Source organism: Erithacus rubecula, assembly GCF_903797595.1.
Source record: "Erithacus rubecula genome assembly, chromosome: 14".
Lineage (NCBI taxonomy): Eukaryota > Metazoa > Chordata > Aves > Passeriformes > Muscicapidae > Erithacus > Erithacus rubecula.
The window spans coordinates 558,045-577,359 of NC_136666.1; the positions used below are offsets into that span (position 1 = coordinate 558,045).

The window sequence follows — 19,315 nt, forward strand, 5'->3', positions numbered from 1 at the left end:
GCTGCAGCTGCCCTGCTGCATCCACTGCTGCTTGGCTGGGTGAGTCCCTGTCCCTCCTGCCCTGAAGGGTGTGCAGCAGCTCTCACAGCATTTAGGTATGCACTGCATCTGTCAGATTCCCTGTTCAGGGTTATTTTGGTATTTAAAGGGCCTTCACCTTTACACTGCCTGCACAGTGCTTGCAGCTTCTCTGGCTTCTGTGTGCCTTCCCTGCAAGCAGAAAAAGCTGCTGAGCAGCAGGGCAGTGTATGCACCTGTGGCGGGGATATACCTAACATACAGCAGCATCTCCTTATTTAGGGAAGGCAGAACTCTGCTTGAGGGCCCATCTCACCTCACAGCTGTTGTTACAGCTGCCTGCACAGGAGTAGCTCTGCTCAATAGGTCTGAATAGGTAAAGGAATATTTAAGGTAGGGAAAGCCTGTTTGACCCATTTAAACTTTACACACCATGGGAATAGTTAATGTCTGGAGAGATGGCCAGAGACTGCCCCCTCTGTGAGAGGAGCATGTGGTGATCTCGGGGTGTACCTGCATCAGTAGGGCAGGCAGTGCTACAGTTATCCCTCACCTCCCTGCCCTGTCTGAGAGGAACATTACAGTGCTCAGAGGAAGGGGAATGAAGGAAGGGTGGCAGTGTGAGTCCTTTTTTCTAAAGTGGGGCTGAAGACAGCCTCACCCAGCCCACTTGTGATACTTTCCCTCACCTCCTCAGACTGCTTGGCACCTGGCCCTGCTCAGAGCTCCGGCTCCCTGGGGAGCCCTCCCAGGCCTCAGGGGTGCCACTGGTGCAGGGGAGTTCAGCCACAGGCTGGGAGGGAGCAAGTGCAGTCCTGCTCTGAACTGTTGCAAAGCTGTGGATGCAGCTGTTCTGGCACAGCTAAATCTGTGTACTTATCCAGGGTTAACTGGGAATGGCAATCAAAGCAGAAATGTAGCTTGGTCTTGATGAAGGCAAGTAGTGCTGGAACTGTCTTCAGCTGTGGGTTGTTGCTCAGGTGTCAGCTAATCCCTCTGGGACAGGTGAGCCTCAAATCCCTTTCACAAGTAATAGTGGATTTCAAATTTGTTCACCAGGCATTAATTATACTTACCAGCAGTGGTACAATTGTTGTGTGTCTTCACAGCCCCCCCCAAGCAAAAACTGAGGTTGGTTTAACTTGAAAAGTGCCAGGAGGCCACTTCTCTTTTTGCAGGTTACCTGGAACAAACTGTGGTGGGATTGTCCTGTGGGGGGGTCTGGGGCCTCGATCTGTCCTTTGCCAAAGGCTTTAAGACTCTGCATGTTTCCCTAGCTGATTTGTTGAGGGTTATACTTAAATCCACATTAAAATATTCCTAGAAAAACACCCAGGTCTGTGTGTGCTCAGGTGTCCTCTCATTTTGCTGCCTTTCACCTGTGTTCTCCCATTGCTCTCATGTGCTCGTAGCCTCAGACTCATTAAAGTGTGTTTGTGCCCCAGATATATGAGCTGTTAAACTTGCAGGAAATTGAGGACTAAATCTGTATAAAGGAAAACTTTATGTTTTATTTCCATTTCATCATGAAACAGAGTATTATCTACATGTTTGTTTACCATACATTAATTTGGCCTTTGTCGATGCATTGGCTACCATAGATGGTAAGGTGAGAAACCTTTCAGTGGTTACCTCAGAAGTGTTTTTGTTACTCACTTCAGATTTAAGCATCAAACCCACTTGCAAAGCTCTTTATAATTCAGACACAAATAGTTTTGATGCATTTGAAGAAAGTAAATTTCACAGCAGTACCTTCTTTGCAACAGGGAAATTGTAGTATTCTAAGGAAAGAAAATATCTTTCCTAAGGCAATATATTTTAAATTAATAATAATAATAATAATAGTAATAATAATAGTAATAATAATAATATGATGATGATGATGATGCCAGGATGACAACTTTCATCAAGTAAAAATCTTTCACTGTAATGTTCAGACTTCAAATAATTTTAAAAGGGCAAGATATTACCAGAAGTACTGGACTCACTGGCAGAAAAAAAAAAAAGTTTTGTTTTGCTTTTTTTCCTATCCTAGTAAGTCAAGTTCTGCTTTCCTTTTCCCTACTCCAAGGGATGTATGTGCAACTCACTTGGGATCTCTGTAGAGTTAACAAAGGGGAACTGAGAGCAGAATGAGACCAAATATCTGTGTAAGTATTGACAATTTCCAGTAATACCTAAGGGTTTATAGCAGCAGTGTGGTTTTGAAAAAGTGGTTGCAGAAATAATCCAACAGTCCCCAGGACACAAACAAGGACAAATATCCAGAGAAACAGCCTGTCCACTACCATGGCAACATACTTCCAATCTTCAATGACCTGGAAGAAAAAGCCAATAAAAGATATTAGCAATTTGTCATATTCTTTTGGTCTTCCTCTTGCTAATGCTGAGGTTTAGTTTATCAAAATAGAAGGAAACAGATCTCAAGGTTCAGAGAATGAACTGGCTTTACAATTGGTAAGAGATTTTTCTCCTACAACCCGTCTGAGCAGTGGAGAAAAATACAGGAAATATTTCTTAGCTTTCTTGAATACATCAGATACTGAGTGTGGCTGCCTGGTGTGGTGCCAGCCCTGAAGGACCCACACTATAATCTAATTAGGGCTTTTCTTCCTTCAATTTAGTTTGTAAATGTTATTAATCTCAATGGGCAAAAATAGATGGTGTTTACTGCTGTTAAACAAGGTTAGCTTCAGAGTTCTTATCAGCAGTCATCTTATTCATGGGGTTTAGTGCATATTAATATTGTTGCTTTTATTAAAATCCCTTTTTGCCTTGCATGTGTTGTCTGTGCAAGTCATGGCCTTAGATTCTGTCTCAGATTGAAGTGACTAATGGGGCTATTATTGTAGAGGGGAAATGTATCAATCTTCATTTGCATTTCAGGAATAATTTTTTCTCTCTCATTGTTTCTAGTTATCCATGGGATGTCCTCACATCGGTGACTTTATCATCCTTGTCACTTGAATCATGTCTGATATTAGAATATTACATTCTTTTCCTCCTTTGCACACTTTTAATTCCCACTGCTGCTAACAGGAATTGAATGCTTCTGCAGTCAGACCTCTTAAATGTACATGAACAGTTGTTGCCAGACCATTGTGATGGGGGAAGGAAGCAGAGAATAAAGTTATGAATCTAGAAAAATTATATGTAATATCAGAGGACCCTATGTGAAAACAGTAAGTGGATTTTCAATATATAAAATACTCCTGAAAATTTTTCTTACTATTGAGTGGAAGCTTTGTAGATCCTTTAATGTGCAACACATCCTTGCAAGAATTTCTGAGCTATTAGAAAACCTTTTCCTGCCCTATGAAGTCTGCTTCTGTTCAGTCAATGTTTACAAGCTCATGTCTAATGTTAATAGCTGAACTTCTTTATTTATATTGACAGTAATTTCACGTAATAGAAAACATGAACTACTCAGCAGCACGCTCCTCTAGGGACTGGTGCAAGATTAGAAACCAGACTTAATTTAATCTGCTTGGCTGAGGGAGAGGAAGCACAACATGAATAGAGAACCTGGAGTCTCACTGGGGTCTGGACTAGAGAGAGGACAATGGTGGGTATGAGGATGATTTTTTCCAACTGTAGGTGGTTGTCTAAAAAACCCTGTGATGACCCACCTGAGTTTTGCAAGCCTTATTCACAGCATGTTTCTATCAGCCCTATTGTGCTAACTAGTAGCCTATGAGTAGGGCAGGGGAATAGAGCAGCAGCAGCAGCACTGCTTAAATGAAGTATTTCTCCTAACCAGTAGTGAGTCTGGTATATATATATGTATATAAACAACTCAAATGCAAGAAGTGTCAGCCCTGCTGAGGTTTTTAATCCTACCCATAGTGTTTGCTGTCTTAGCCCAGAGAGGGTGTTTGCAAAGGCATTCTGCCAATTTTGCTAATTCCTCCTGCTGTGCTCATTTAGGTGAATAAATACATGAGCTGCAGGTATTAGTTGTTTCTGGCTAACTTGGCCTGGCCATGGGTTAAATCGTAGCCTTACTAACTCCCAGTGGTAAAAAATATTCTCTTTCTAACCTTAAACTGAATATTGTTTTCTTCCCCTACCAATCACCACTTGAATGTGACAACAAAGCTTTTTTTCAGTGTTTCATGACTTACTGGGCAATCAGCAAGCTCTTTTTGTAGAAATAGCCATGTTATATATCAGGAGAGTATTTGCAGTCACCAAATTGCTGTTCATTAATGGCATCAATTGTTTCCTCTTATATCTATATCTAGAATCTCTCTAAAATCTTGACAATAGCTAGAGAGTTCAAATATGCTTTCTGAGGAGCAGCATGTTACAGAGGAGGACAGGAGATGGAGTTTGGAAGGACAGGGATTTCTCATTTTTACTTACACTCTGGTCGTTGTCATCGCTTTTCATGTGCTCTGCTATAAAACTGACTCCATCGATCGCTTCTTGCACTTCAGGAGAAAATTTCGCGCCTGTTCTTAACCTAAAATCTCGGTGATTGCTGACATTGTCAAGTGTCTCAGAGGCTTTCATCTCATATCTTTTGGCAGAAGCTGTATTCAAAAAATAGGTAGAGTTCTTGTAGAAGTCTGATGGCTCCATACAAGGATTCTCTGCCTTTGTCTTTTTGGAGTTGCATGGCTTTTGCCGTGGAGAATGATTTTCTGGGCGCTTCATGAACAGATAGGCTGGGAGCCTTTCAAGGAAAACCAGCTTTACCCAGGGGGGCATGGTGTGAGTACTTGGAGATCTGTGGTGCACATTGAGCACACACACACTGGTAACTATTGAGAAGGTCACCAGCACCATTGTAAACATGAGATACTTCCCGATCAGTGGAACATCTAGAGATGTTGGAGGGACAATTTTGGAGATCAGCAGCAAGAACACAGTCAAGGCAAGCAGCACAGATATGCACAAGGTCATTTTTTCACCACAGTCTGAAGGCAAGTAGAATACTAGGATGGCTAGGGATGTAATTAGCACACAAGGAATTATAAGATTGATGGTATAAAAAAGTGGTTTCCTTTTAATAATGAAGTCATATGTCACATCAACATAAGTGGGGTCCAGAGGATTCACAGTCCTCCTTCCTGGGAGAGCTACGATGTCCCACTCTCCGCTCGGCGTGAAGTCGTCCATGCTTGCCATGGAAGTCTTAAGCACCATATCAATTTCTGTGTGGTCGTAGGTCCAGGAGCGGAACTTCAGCGTGCAGTTCTGTTGGTCAAAAGGGAAATGCTTCACCTCAATCTTGCAGGCACTCTTGTAAATGGCAGGGGGCAACCAGAGAATGCTCCCATTGTTCTTTACAATGGCATTCGTGTACAGCGAGACTTCGTACGTGCCATCCGCACTAACCACAGGGGAGAAGGGAGAAAGTGATGAAATACTAGGAGGAAAACATAGTTTAAACCAGAAAACTTTTGGTCTTGTATGCCCCAGTTGTTTCAAGAATCAAATTTTAATAACACTTTCATTCTGAAATCTATGCTGTATGCATTTCTCCCAGTCAGAGAGTTGAGTTTTAGTCCAATACTTAGAGAAAAAAAGTTATAAAATTATTATTAAATATCAAGTGCACACCTGTTTCATCTGAAGAAATCAATGTATTTTGTAAATGTTTGCTCAAGTAATTAAAGCTTCCTACATCTATGAAGGCTGAGCAAAAATGAGATCATGCCATATGAAAACAGAGGTACCTTTGATCTGGAACATAGCCACTGCTACGAACACAGAGCAACACTCCTAAATTACTTAGACAAGGAGAGAGGGATGAGCAGCATCAGTTAGCAATGCAGGGAGAGTGTAGGCAGAGGAAATGTAATTATATTTTAATTTATTGCGTCACTCCAGTTAATGTTTACTTATTATAAAACCAGAACAGACAAGCCACGGCATTCTTAGTGCCCACAATTAATCTTGGCTTTGTATCTCTTCCAACTGCTGAACTTCCACCAAGGGAGTCTTCTGTGTTGGGATGGGCCCTTTAATTCAGGGAGAAGATCAGTATTAGTCAGCAGCATCTTCTCCTGCCCAGCACTCTGGGCAAACAAGGTAGGGCTATTTAAGCCATTAAGTATCCTGAGGTAGTATTTGTGTTTGTTGACAGAGCATCATGGAAAATAGAGTTATTTCAGTGCTAAGGGTGATTTTTTTTTTTTCCTAAGCAGGAAATGCTACAAATATCTAAGGCTTGACACATGTGTCTGGATCACTTAGGTTTGGCTCTGGGAAGGGCTCACCTGAGTGAGGCAATGAGTACCTGGCACTGAGCTGAGAACTTTGCAGCTAATTCATGCAGGCAGTGAAACAACCAGATCCAGGAGTGAGTGGCTACAGCCACTAATAGGGGTGATTAGCTCATTGCCAATAAAACAGGTGTTTTTTGAGAAATGAATTGGATCTGAGTTGTGACATATCTGTACTCCCTGAGTTAGCTTTGCCATCCTGCCGTGCCACTCGCTGGGCACACTCCTGGCTGGGGATGTGTGAGTCCTGCTGCCAAGTGCCCTGTCTCAGCTGTGGGCAGAGGCTGGGCTGCAGTCTCAGAGCTCTCTGCACAATCACAGACAGAGCTGTGGGCATAGGGACAGGTTTTGTGTTTTCCTGAGCACCTTGAACTGACTGATGCCTATGACACTGCTCCAGCAGCAGAAAGTTACACGGAGCTGTTCTTTAGCTAAAATTTAATTGAAGCTTTGCTAATGTATAAATCCAGTATGGTGAGGCTTGTTCCTCTGCATTTAAGAAACCTTTTGAAAGTATTCCTTTCTATTTTTACAAACTATTAAATGGTATCACTTGGCCAGTAGCAAAAAGAAACAGAGGGAAGAGGCCCAACTTACCAGAACAAGCTTTGAGCAGTTAGAGTACATCCTAATCCACTGGCTGAGTTATTTTGTGACTAATATATTAGTTTTAAGTGTTCATCAAATCTGATTTCCAGTAGTAGGATTCCAAGGACTTAACTCAGTTATATATAAACTTCCTGGGTTTCCGATCTGCATATGTTCATAAATCATCATTTGTTCATGAATTCATTGGTTTTCAAAGTATCATAAAAGTATAAATGTTGATTTTTTAAAAAAAGTTTATAATCCACTTCAAGGTTTTGCTAAAGACTTAAACCAAAGCAAAACAAAACTGTCAGTTAGCTGTTTGTTTGAAAGAGGAACTGAAGTATGATATCTTTCTCAGCACTATAAAGTAACAGGGTCAAATGTTGACAGATTTATTATGTATTCACAGAATGGATTTTTTTCAATGCTTTATGAAAATGGAATATAATTTGGTTTTCTACATGAATATAAGCTTCTGCAATTATGGTATGTGTGAACTTTATAACAGATTTATGTCCTAGGGACTGTGGTAGAAGAAAGGGGGAGGGGGGGGGAAGAAGGAGACAAAACTGTATCTCAGACCTTAAGATGTCTGATAGGATTTCAGATGTCTTCTTGTAACTGCACTTAGACATACAATTTATTCTTTCCATAAAGCCTATTTTCATATAAATCTGTCTCAGTTGTGAACCCCATCATGGATCCTCTGCTGTAACTGCTCATACTGCAGACATCTTCCAGCTCTGCTGGAATTTCTTCAACTGGAGTGCTGATGTTACTAAAATTACCTTTGAGCCCAGTAGCCCAGTCAGATACACTTGCTGCAATCTAAAAGTGACAAAATTCAGTTTTAAATTTTTTCCAGACCTACTTCACTGTTTCTGATGTTTGTTCCTTGGTTAAAATTTTGTTTATTGTCTGCTTAAACTATACCAGTTTTACTTACTTATTGTAAAGCACAATGTCTGGCAACCAGATGTGTTTTGCAGGTATTCTCAGCTTATTTATTCCTTCATAGTCAGAGGGCTTCCAAGACAGCCGGTAATCAATCCACTCCTAAGAGAAGAATTTACAGCAGTGATGGGAGTGTTCCAGAGCAGCACTGACAAAACAGTGTGATGGAGTCAAAACAGTCACATCTGTGCTTTGCAAGAGCCTTTTTTCTGTGGGTTTGTTACCTGGTTCAGCCAGACATTCGTGGTCATGATCTGCTCCCGTTCATTCTGCAGGGAAAAACAGAGACAAGAACTGGCCTCTAAAATGTTTCACCTTATTGCAGTAATAAGATTTATTCAGTGGGGTTTTGAGCATGATTTTGTCTAGTGTAATTTCAAGACAGACATTTCTCTGAGGTAAGATGGCCAGTCTTGTACACACAGTGATGATAAATAGTAACCCCATAAATGCAGAATTCCAAATGCCTTTTAATAAAAACAGTTGTGGTAGGAGTGAGTGTAATTGTTTGGAAACAATGACCACCTTGCTAAGCTGGTTTTCTCCCCCACCCCACTCCACTTCTCCACCTTTGATTTGAAACAGGAGGGACATTTGACTATCAAGGAGGCCTACATGAGGTTGTGTAAGGTTTGCCATGTAATCTCTCAGCTGGCAGGCTCTGCTTCATTAACTACTGTCTCTGGACAGCAGTCCAGAAGAGAAACCTCCCTGTAGAAGATCAGTCAGGAGGATTTCTGCAGGAAAATGATCCTGAAGATGCTTGAGATAGTTGGAGCCTACAAGATGCCTAATTTTGTTCTGCTGGAAGAGTGAAGCTGTAGAGGGATAGGGACTGAGCTGTGCTGATCCTGATCCTGGCTCATTCATCCACCTTGCTTGATCACTGTTGTTAATCACTGGGGCCTCTGGAGCAAGACACCTCCCTTTTTGTCCCCAGAATCTGCAATCTGGGGGGACACTGTGCTCGTGGTGGTAGTGTAGGAGATACAGAGGCATGTCTGTGCCTTGGAGTTCCCCAGGAGAGAGAGAGCACTTAACCAGACTCATCTGGTACACATGGAATTGAATTCTGTGTGTATACATGTATGTATCTGTGTGTCTCTATATATATGCTATATCCAGTCTACATGTGTGTATGGAACCTCAGCTCTTTGTACAGTTTGCCTTTCATACCAACAGAGTCTCTCATTTCCTCTGGAATTTCAGAACATAAATTCTCAATGTCTCTAAAAGTTTCCAGCAGTCCAGTCACTAGCCCTTACATCAGTTCTGACAGGGAGGCAGTCATCTGTATTCTTTTTTATCCAGGGAGAGAGCAGCACAGTTGAAAGCCCCAGTTCAGGAAATTATTCCAACTTACATGCTGGCTGTCATTCCTACTGCAGTTAATGTTAACTTCTCTTAGTAATGATGTGTTTATACCTTGGAATAACTTGGAAACACACACTAACCTAGTCTTTTAGACCCACTGAAGTAGTTTTTATTGAATATGAGGAGTTGCCTTCATGAGGATTGTTTTAACCATATTAAGCTATTCCAGCCACAACTAATGTGTGTTTTTCTTTACAACATTCCAGTATTATTTATTGATATGCCTGATATGTCATGTGATTTGGAAGTAGCTTTGTAGCTTGTTTTAAGGCCACTGGACCACTTCAGAAGATGGATTAGCATTGCACTGATAGTGGATGGTGTGCACAGTCCAGGATAGGCTCTGACCTGAGTTACTGTAGCTGTACTGAAATCAGTGGAATGATTTTGGATTTTAGCTAGATGGAATTCTGTTGGTTGGAGATCTGGCCCCAGTCCTTTGATGCTTAGGCATAGACTGATTTCCCCACTGTGTCTCCATGGTGAGGTATAAAACCAGTAAATTGCTTGTAAGGGCTCTGCCTATTAACAGTGTTACACAAATGGGAAAAGAGCAGAGATGCAGCAATACCAGTACAACTGTGACTTGGAGTGCTGTGCAGGTAATAGTGAATGTAAAGGCAGAGTCTAATTTGAACTTACCACACTGATGAGCTGTGCCAGGGACACCTGCAGCTCTATGGACACCAGCTGGGAGGAGTTGACTGCTGGTCGAATTAACTTATTGTATCTGTCAGGACTCAGTAGGTGGTTCATTAGCTTTTCTTCAGCATCTGCTGCCAAGCTTCCTGGAAGCATCACAAAACAGCATTATGGAAGAGAGACTAAAGAGAGACTGAGGTAGAAGTCACAGAGTATCTGTGCATCACATCATCTTTGGGAAAAAATGACAGCTTTTGATTTTCTAAAGGCTGTAGGTTTGTGTGAACAGGAGGATATGGTGCTTGCACTGATACCTGTTCTGCTGAAGTTGACTGCCTTTCACAGAGCACAGATCAAAGTAGATAAATCAGAACCCTTTTTGGGTTTTTTTTTTTTTTGCAATAAAATGTGAAGCTCAAATTTGTAGATAGTTTTGGGATTACACTCAGAAATAGAAACTGGGAGCAAACCACCCTCTTAATAACAGGGGAAGAATAATTCTATGATCCAAAGGGAGGGGTCCAGCTGTGATTTCTCTCTTTAGTGCTGTAGAAGACAGAGTTGCAGGTACATATACAAATTTAAAAACTCTGATTTATGTAGAGAAAACCAGGGCATAAGCTGTAGGAGTCATAAAGGATTTTTTAATGACTGGGGGCTCTCTAGTAACTAGTGATGTTTCTGTTTCAAAATTTGAAAACACAAGGCAGTATGTTAGATTTATTTTATGTGGAAGTAAAACCTGACTGGTGGACTAGTAAAAACACTGTAAATCTTTGATTGCCAAAGCTGGAGTCCAGTGACTACAAAATATAGTATGTATAGACTAGTATCAAACAAGCCTGAACATTCCTGTTGGAGTAAAGCAGCTTCTGGCACAAGCCCAGAGTTGTTTCTTCTCTTCTCATGTTCTTTGTTTGCTTTTTAAAGTCATCCCTGTGGACTTTTCAAACCAGTGTTGACCACCTGACAATGCTGATGAGCAAGGTCCTGGTAACATCCTGCCAGCAGAACTGAACCTGAGACATTGTGCTGTGTGTTGGGCAGCTCTGTGTTGAGATGCTGATGAAATTACAGTGTTAGTGAAAGCAGGTTCCAATGCAATTGATAGAATGTCTCTTCCATAGAAAAGGTCACCTAATTCAGCTTTAGATATTGCAGAAATGGGGTAGTGTCCTTACAGCACACTTGCTTCATTATTTCCCAGAACAATTCCACACAGTTAATTACACTGGCCATGCAAGTATTTTAAATCTGTGTTGTATTCATTTGTTCTGGGTTTTTTGGGTTTTTTTTATGTTGTAGCATATCCATGAAGCTTGGGGAAAGGCAGACACCAAAATGCCAGGATCAAATTAGCAGCCAATTTTGTGTGTATGTCTGGAAGGTGCCACATTTTCTTGTGAACTGGGCTGCAAGTTATTGGGCTGAAGAAGTCTCTCTTGAAACTTGACATTCTTCTGAGTCCAGCTCAGGTTAAAAAAACATCCTAAGACCTTCTTGTTTCTGATCCAGTGAGAAAGTGGAGTGAGGTAAAAGTAAAGGTCATCACACAGAGATTTCAGATCTAAGAACAACTTTTACTCAAATTCCGTGGAAAGGTTGAGACAAACACCAGGCTTGATTTACTTCTTGAAAGGCCAGCATGGGCTGTGGCCTCATAGCCCCAGTTTATCACTTATACTTAATGATAACATTGTTCTTCAGCACAGGCTTTTCAAATACTTTCCAAGGCATTTGGGAAAACAAGTTTGGATGAATGTATGTGTTTGTTGGGTCAGTTTGCTTTTTGATTCACACTTGCTCTGTACCTCCCAGCAAGTCATTATAAAAGCCCTATACCATGTGATATTTTAACATGACATTTGTTTTCAATGCAAGGTGCCTAATCAAAAGTTTATCAAGCTAGAGTTATGCTGAGTCTTGCTAAGCTTCAGATTCTGGGGTAGGGGGTTTTTTTTGTGTATAGCAATCAAGGAAAAGCTAAATTTGATACTGTGAAGAGAGCAATGTTCTAGGAATTTATCTTCTTGTAGTTATGAGGATAGGTTAGAATTCCTGTGGTAGTTCAAGAGAATCCTTATTAAAGTTATTTTGCTGTGTGGCTTGGTGGAGTTTTAAGTTGGGTTTGTTTGTAGTAGATTTTTTTTAGTAGACATTCCCACTGTTGCATATGTGAATGATGTAAGCACATGGCTATAATTCAAATATAAATAAATTGTCAGTTGGTTTCTTTCATTCAATGAATGAAACTGTAAGCAAAGATGTGAGTTCTTGTTTGAATTGGTAACTATGTTTTCACTGCATTGCTGCCTTTATCTGTGAATATTCCAGCACAGGGAGTATTTGCTAAACAGGGAGTAAGAAGTAGGAACTGTAGAATATTTGCAGAAAGCTAATTCTGGATTTGTAATTAGTTTTGACTCTGAAACATGTGTTTAGCAATTGCAGTTGTCTGGTCTGCAAATCCAAACATGGTGTGGGGTCTGCATGTCTGATGAGAACAGGTCAGATTTCCTAGTACTGACTGTCAGGAAACTTTATGGGGATTAATGACAAGCCATGACTTTAATTATATAATTTAATTATATAACTATAAAAATTATATTTAATTATTCAACAATGAATACCTTTGAGAAATTATTACCTGTTCTTAGTGAAGGAATTTCTTCACTAGGGATAATCCTTTACAGAATTGCCATTCCATTCCAGCCTTTGGAATTTAGTAATCAGAAATAAAGGGGCTCACCTCACTCAGAAGCCTGTATCACACACCACTAGATGTCAGCCCTGCACTGCCTTAAAACTTGTTAAAACCAATCTCTGTACATACTGGGGAAAAAATAGTGTTTCTTGTCTAATTTTTATAGTCTACTTTCCATTAACAATCCACATATAAACCAGATGGCACTTAACGAGAACAAAGTTACCAGGCATCCAGTTTCATTTTTATGTGCATTGTGTGTCCGTAGCCAGGCCTTTGAAATTTCTCTTTTTCCTCTCAGGGCTGGAAGAAATGGAAATGCAGCTTCCCCCACAAACTCTTTTGTTTCCAAATAGCAGTAATCACCAGAGATGTTGCAGAGGGTAGACTGATGCTTTTAACAAATGAATTTAACAACAATGATCAGGCAGTCCTAATTTGGGAGTGGAGTATCTTTGTGTACTGAAAGCAGTAATAAATAAAACTCACTGGGGTGGATCCCGAGCTGGGGAAATCATTTCAGCTTCACCTACCATGCTGCACATCTGCTCTGTGACAAGGAGAGCAATTGCCACATAACTTGCAGTGCACATTCCTCAGTAAGTTTGTTTTCTTTGTGGGACTATGAGCATTAAAAAAAAAAATTGCACCAAGACGCTTCCGATTTCACAGCAGAAGAAACTAAACCACAGGTTTAATTCACTCTGCTGTGAAGACTTTCCTTTTAGCATGGCCCAATTTAAATACATAAAATGAAGTAACTAGGCATCCTGGGTTATGCTTTTTGATTTCAGTGTAATGACAAATTTGTTGGAGTGATTTCTACCAAAAATAATAAGGAGCAATGCTGTGAGATACAAGCAAGTTCAGTGCTATCACCATCTGCGTTTTAAAATGTAACATAAAACATATTTCTAGTGTTTCTCCGAATTCAGTTATAGTAATAAATGTGAAATATTAGTATATTTCACTATATTACTGAAATAATATTTTGTTTACAAGTACTGTTGTAGCATGTGTTACTATTTTAGTCCTTTACTCTCTCACAAATAAGTTCCCATCTGTAATTAGTAAAGAGCAAGTAAAAAGCAGCAACAAACAGTCCCATTATCTTCTCTGAAATTACTTCATGGTGTTGTTACTTCTCAACACACTCTCAAGCAAAAAGGTTTTCATAACCTCTTAGAAGAACACAAGCTTATTTGGAATGCTTATTGTTCAAATGGAAGTAACAGTGAGTTTATTGTATTTTAAAGACTTCTAATTTTCACACTGCAATTAATACAAATAAAAAAGGAGATACTCAGGGGTTTAGAAGTGTATAATTTAAAAATCTTCAGTGGGCCCTCACTCTCCTTTTGTTACAAAGCAGATGTTTTCTAAAGTTGCCTTTCAGAGACAGAAAAAACAAAACAAGTGCGGAATGAATAGGTAATAATGGGAAGTGTGTGATCTGATCTTGGTTCAGTTTCAGCTACTTTCTCTCGGAGCACTTCAGTGGAGCCTCTCCATGGGAAGAAGCTCCCATGCTAAATGCTTTATTTCATGCTGCTGTCAGGCTGTTTGTGTTGGCTAAAACATACATAAGAAATCCTGACAGACTGAGGGAAATGTTCTTGCATAAAAAGCATAAATACATGCTTTTTGTAGCATATATTTACATATGACAACTTAATTTAAACTGCTTCCATTCTAATTTTAAAAATTAGGAAGCATGAACTTCGCAAAATACAGGAACTTGAGAAAATAATGGTAGAGGGATGACATCTGTCATATTTATGGATCATGTAATGGTTCGGTTTTTTTTCACCTTCAGCACAATATCTGCTTTTCCTAGCACAGATGATCCTGGGAGCATCTAAAGGGATATTATTTAGTTATTATCATTGTCATCTCCTACAGTTATATAATTTTATATCCAACTTAACTGTCTGTCTGTATCCATTGTAGTGCATGTGCTGATACCAAACAAGCCCAAAACAATACTAAAATAATCAATTTTGTACATCCTCCTAAAGTCAGCAGCCTCCCAAGGTGATGGCTGTGAATTGTCTGCGAGCTCATTTCACTGTCCCACCTCGTACCCCCAGAAGCTCTCCCTGTTTTGGAGCTGAGTGAGAAAGAAAAGGTCACTTACCGTTCAGACAAAAGGAGCCCACCACAAAGAGAACGAGGGTGTACATTTTCCTCATGGCAGTAGGAAGATGTGGCTTACTGTCCTTCAGCTTAGACAGCTAGCAGTGGGCTCTGCTGGCAGGGATGCTCAGGGAAGAGATGGAAAAGCAAACCTGGATCTTGGAGGTATGAAATGCCTGGAAAGAGACAGACAGTAGGACCTGACAAGCGTTCTGCAAAGGGGAATTTTCATGAGCGTAGTGGTCCCTCCCCCTTTGCAGCTGTTTAAAGAGCTTTGTGAAGAGGAAAAGCAAATAAGAAGAGTGAACATAATATGATAACGTTGAAAAAGAGGTAATGAAAGAGCAAGCTAAGGGACATGATGTGCAAAACACAACTGCTTAATTCTTGCTACTAGATAACATTTAAAATGCTTTCTGATTAATGAGTGCAGTGTGTGAGAATAGCTGTATGGGGAGTGCTGGTTGTAACTTTGTGCCATAAAACCTCTCAGTGTCAATAAATTATAGCCCCAACAGAGGGTTATTTTCTGTGTCTAGAGAAAGTTTATTACCTCCTGCCAGCCCTTTTCCACTCCAAGGCCCATGTATGTGAGCTCTGCAAACTGGAACTCAAAAAACTTCTTGGGAGCACCAAGAGAGGAACAGAAAAATTGTTGTCATTAGCATCTGATAGGATTTTTTAAAGAAAGCTAAAGCAATTTGTGGTGAAGTAGTAGCAAGGATAAAGACACTCCAGAGGAGCATTAGAGAAATTCTGTGGAGTTCATCTTTTAGAACTGAAGGATTTAGCAGATTGCAGAGTCTCTTGTGTTTTGGGACTTGCTGTGGGAAGATTTGTGTAGAAGGAGGGGACAAGAAGATCTTATGTGCCCTTTGCAAGCTCTGTAGGACAGGTTGAAGACCATACACAAAAAAAAAAAAAAAAAACAAACCAGCTTTGATGCCCTGTAACTTCTGAACTTTTCTATACGTACATGTAATCAATTTTGTTTACAGGTGCATTTATTGTATTTATGCTATGAAAATGTCTCAGATGATAAAAAGTCCTGTGGACTATGTAGTGGAATTGATGGTTGATGACTCTGTGTACTCAAAAAAAAAATTCTCAGTACACTGTTGCCTTGTTGTTAAGCATACCAACATTAGTGTGCTGGATTTGCTGCAGATCTTAGTAAGTTGAGCCTGGCATCAGGGGTCACCTGTGCAAGTTCCTGCCTGTTATTTTCAGTCTTTTTTTCTGCTTTCATCTCTCCCTTTTCTCTCCTGCTCACTATCCATTAGCTAGAATTGGTTTAATTTGGGACTGTTTAGCCTGGAGAAGAGAAGGCTCTGGGGGACCTTAATGTGGTCTTTGAGTACTTCAAGGGGCTTGTAAGAAAGATGAGGATATGTTTTAATAGAACAACAGGTGATGTTTCTAAACTGAGAGAAGCAGATTCAGCCTAGGTATAAGGAATTAATTTTTTACAATGAAGGTGTTGGAGCACTGGCACTGGTTGCCCAGAGAAGTGGTGGATGGTAGAGACCCTATCCAAGGAGACAGAGTCAGATTGGACAAGGCTCTGAGCAGCTTGGTCTAATTGGAGATGTCTCTGCTTATTGCAGGGTGGAGTTGGACTAGATGACCTTTAAAGGTCCCTTCCAGCTGAAATTATTCTGTGATTCTAAATAGTGTGGGACCCGAGGGGGGTTGTGAGTGGTTTCAGTAAGACAAACAGAACAGTCACGGTGGGGAAATCTAAAAAAAACAGTGCAGTCCCAGTGAGTACCTGTAAGTAGACAAACTGCATGAAAATATAACGCTGCTTCTCTGTTTTTCTTATGTTTAATCAACAGCATGTAAAAAGAGACCTTAGAAAATTGTTCTCTTGCAACAGTCAAAAAACCTAGGCAGTGTGTCCCCAGTAAAGTCCTTACCCCAGCCTTCCACTTCGTGCTTCTCACAACGTTTGTCGTGCCTTGTCAGAGGCTGCTACATTGAGACCTGACTACACTCCTGAGCCTGCTGGGCACGATTGTCTCTTCTCATGTGCAGGGAGTTGCTTTCACAGAGCTGAACCTTCAGTTAATAGGGTGTGTTTGAGTAAAGCACAGGGTGATGGGGAAGAAAGACTGCATCTGTTTCTCAGTTGTAACTTTCTAGTATCTGACCCATTTCTCCCCAAAGGCAAATCTTCCATCTGCCAACCCAGCCTCTGTGCTTTAGCAGGGGTTGTAGGAGGAAGAGATGTGTGGTCCCTGAAGTCACTGTGCTTCTACCATCTTAGGCTGCTTGGTGCTTGAGAGCTGAGTAGCAGTTCAGGGTGGAACAAAACAGGCTGGGAGTGTTTCACCAAAGCAGTGGGCCCTCACAGAGCCAAAGGGTGCACTGATTGCTCGGGTTATCCTGTGGAGGCTGAGGTGTAAGGGAGGAATTCCCACAGCTGGTTTTTGTGTCCCTTCCTTTGCCATCCACTTGCGTTCATTCATTCATTCTGACACAGCACTCAAGGCCTTCCTTCATCTCTCCTGCTCTGCAATTGTTTTCCCCACAGTGATGCTGCAGGATTCCATTTGTTCATGAATCGAGGTCCCGCAATGAAAAGCCATTTTAGCAGACATTAGCATACGTGATACTGTGGATTTGCATGTTAATGCACGGTGGGGAGCACCCGCTGGACTGGCTGGGCCTTGTTGCTGGTGCTGTGATGCTTGCCATGCCGCAGGGTATTAGAGCTCTCAGATGCAGGAGGAATGCAAGATGTTCAAGTGTCCAGGGAAACGGGCAGTCCCTTCTGTGGATTTATCGTGGTGATTTCCAGCTGCTGTTTGCATTAGGAAAGAACCACTCAGGAATTCCGGAAGCAACCTAGGGGAGAGCCAGCTTCCTTAATGACACAAGTCCAGGTACAGGGAGTGTGCTGCAAAAATAAATGCTTCTGGGTGCAAGGGCACAGTTACTTTCCAGTAGTTGTGATGCTAAACTGAAGTTTCAGAAAACATAAAACTGACGTAATGTTGCACTAACAGAACAGCTGTCACTTTCTGGTTGAAAATTGCTACAGAAAGTGTCAACTAATGGCATTTTTTCCCCCTAGCTCCTTATAGGTGTGTAGTTAATGATCTCTGGCAAAGTCCTGGCTCATGTCATCAGCGGCAAGGCTTACGTTGCTTGGGTTGAAAAATTGAATTTTTATAGGTAACTTCTACGAATACCCAGAGGGCTCTGCAGGTAAAATCCTGGGTTTCCCTACTGACCACTACCTAGATGAGCTCATTAGAACAGCTATACTGGAGCTAACGTTTTGCATTCCTGGAATTTCTTTCTTTACAAGTGCACTTACAGTCCTGTTAGAGAAATGGGATGCCTCAGAAATTCTGGTGCTAACGTTTTTGGGTTAAATTGTACTGCTGCTGCTTCATTTCACAGTACTGTAGTGTGGTCCGACTTAAAATCTGCAAGGCAGAACAAAACCCTGGCATTGTGGTTCCAGTAATTGTCAGCTGGATGAGCTTAGCCACATCCTCACTGCTAGCAGAAATCAGTGGGAAGGGCAAGGGTATGTGGAACATTTAGTCCAATGTAATCTAAAGCTTTGGAATTTAGTAAGCTTTTTTTGGATTAGTAGATGCTTTATACTGGAGAACTAGTTTTCATCCAGAGGCTTACTCTGCAGTGATGAACTGTGTCTATGTGGATAATCATGTCATAAAGTCTGTTTCCTACAGATGCATTTCTGTAGATGCATTTGCCTTCCCAATTTGTGCAAGTATTTGTAATAAGCTGTCTTCAGGCAAGGAAAAATGCCATCAAGCTTTTGCAAAGGCCAGTGCAAAACAGTTGTGGATTATACCAAATTATCGGGTAAATAACACTCCTTTAGGGGGTTTCAAATGGTGACACTATATGTTATCCCATCAGAATCTGCTCCAAACCCCCAAAATGCTCCAGGGAATTGCCACTCATAGCACAGGGATGAGGTTAATAACAACAATGACTCAGTAGCAATGGATTCCAGCTTTCATGCTTGAAATATAAATTATTATGGATAAATGAGAAGCCACCTCTCTGCTCTGGAACGTGACTGATGGCAGTCAAAGTCACTCCTGGGAAAGCAGTGCTTTTGTTTTCCTGTTAATTTTGGAAGTTGTCACCATGTGCTTTGTGAGTTAGAGGTGTGCTGTGTTTGTAGTGGTTTTCCTAGTCAATAAAATTAAAGCTTCTAACACTCATTTATTACCTTCAATATCTTTAACCATCAAAGTACACAAGTGTAAGGAGTCTAGAGAGTTCTCTAAAGCAGAGCAGAGGCATCAGCTGGAGGTCATTATGCTATTTTGGAGCTGATATTCTTATATTTTATTAGTTTTCTTTTGCTTCCTCCTACTTGCTCTGAGATTTATTGCATGAAAACCTGTTGAGTGCCCTATATACGACGGGCAAACAGTCAGGCATTCTTTGAAAACATTAGAAATGAAGCTGTAGCCTTACTTGTAATGCCTGTATTTTGTATGAAGTTAAAAAGGGACTAAATGTGTGCACATCTTTGGCAGTATCAGTGTGTTCTAGAAACATTTTTGTGTGCTCTTACTTTCTGAATTAAAAACTCTAAATGTAGATTCCAGGAGTAGGAAACAATTTCCTAAGTTAATCTACCTTGCTGCATTATTCTAACTAAGGA

At 40.8% G+C, this 19,315-nt stretch overlaps 1 protein-coding gene across 1 annotated transcript; it reads right to left on the bottom strand.

The window, feature by feature from the left end:
* Positions 1–1,509: 1,509 nt before the first annotated feature.
* Positions 1,510–14,910, bottom strand: CHRNB4 (cholinergic receptor nicotinic beta 4 subunit). The gene is made up of 6 exons (XM_079317876.1): positions 14,654–14,910; positions 9,813–9,958; positions 8,021–8,065; positions 7,789–7,898; positions 4,384–5,356; positions 1,510–2,336 (listed from the first exon to the last, which is right to left on the bottom strand). The coding sequence occupies exons 1-6, from the start codon at positions 14,706–14,708 to the stop codon at positions 2,196–2,198; spliced, it is 1,470 nt and encodes a 489-aa protein (XP_079174002.1). The 5' UTR covers positions 14,709–14,910; the 3' UTR covers positions 1,510–2,195.
* Between the last annotated feature and the right edge of the window lie 4,405 nt (positions 14,911–19,315).

What these genes read in the sequence shown, in the direction of transcription:
- CHRNB4 (XM_079317876.1), bottom strand. Translation starts at nt 14,708, where the DNA reads ATGAGGAAAATGTACACCCTCGTTCTCTTTGTGGTGGGCTCCTTTTGT. An exon ending in CGAATGTCTGGCTGAACCAG is followed by an intron (nt 7,899 to 8,020) that starts GTAACAAACCCA and finishes TTCTTCTCTTAG; the next exon opens with GAGTGGATTGATTACCGGCT. An exon ending in GCGATGACAACGACCAGAGT is followed by an intron (nt 2,337 to 4,383) that starts GTAAGTAAAAAT and finishes TTTTTCTTCCAG; the next exon opens with GTCATTGAAGATTGGAAGTA.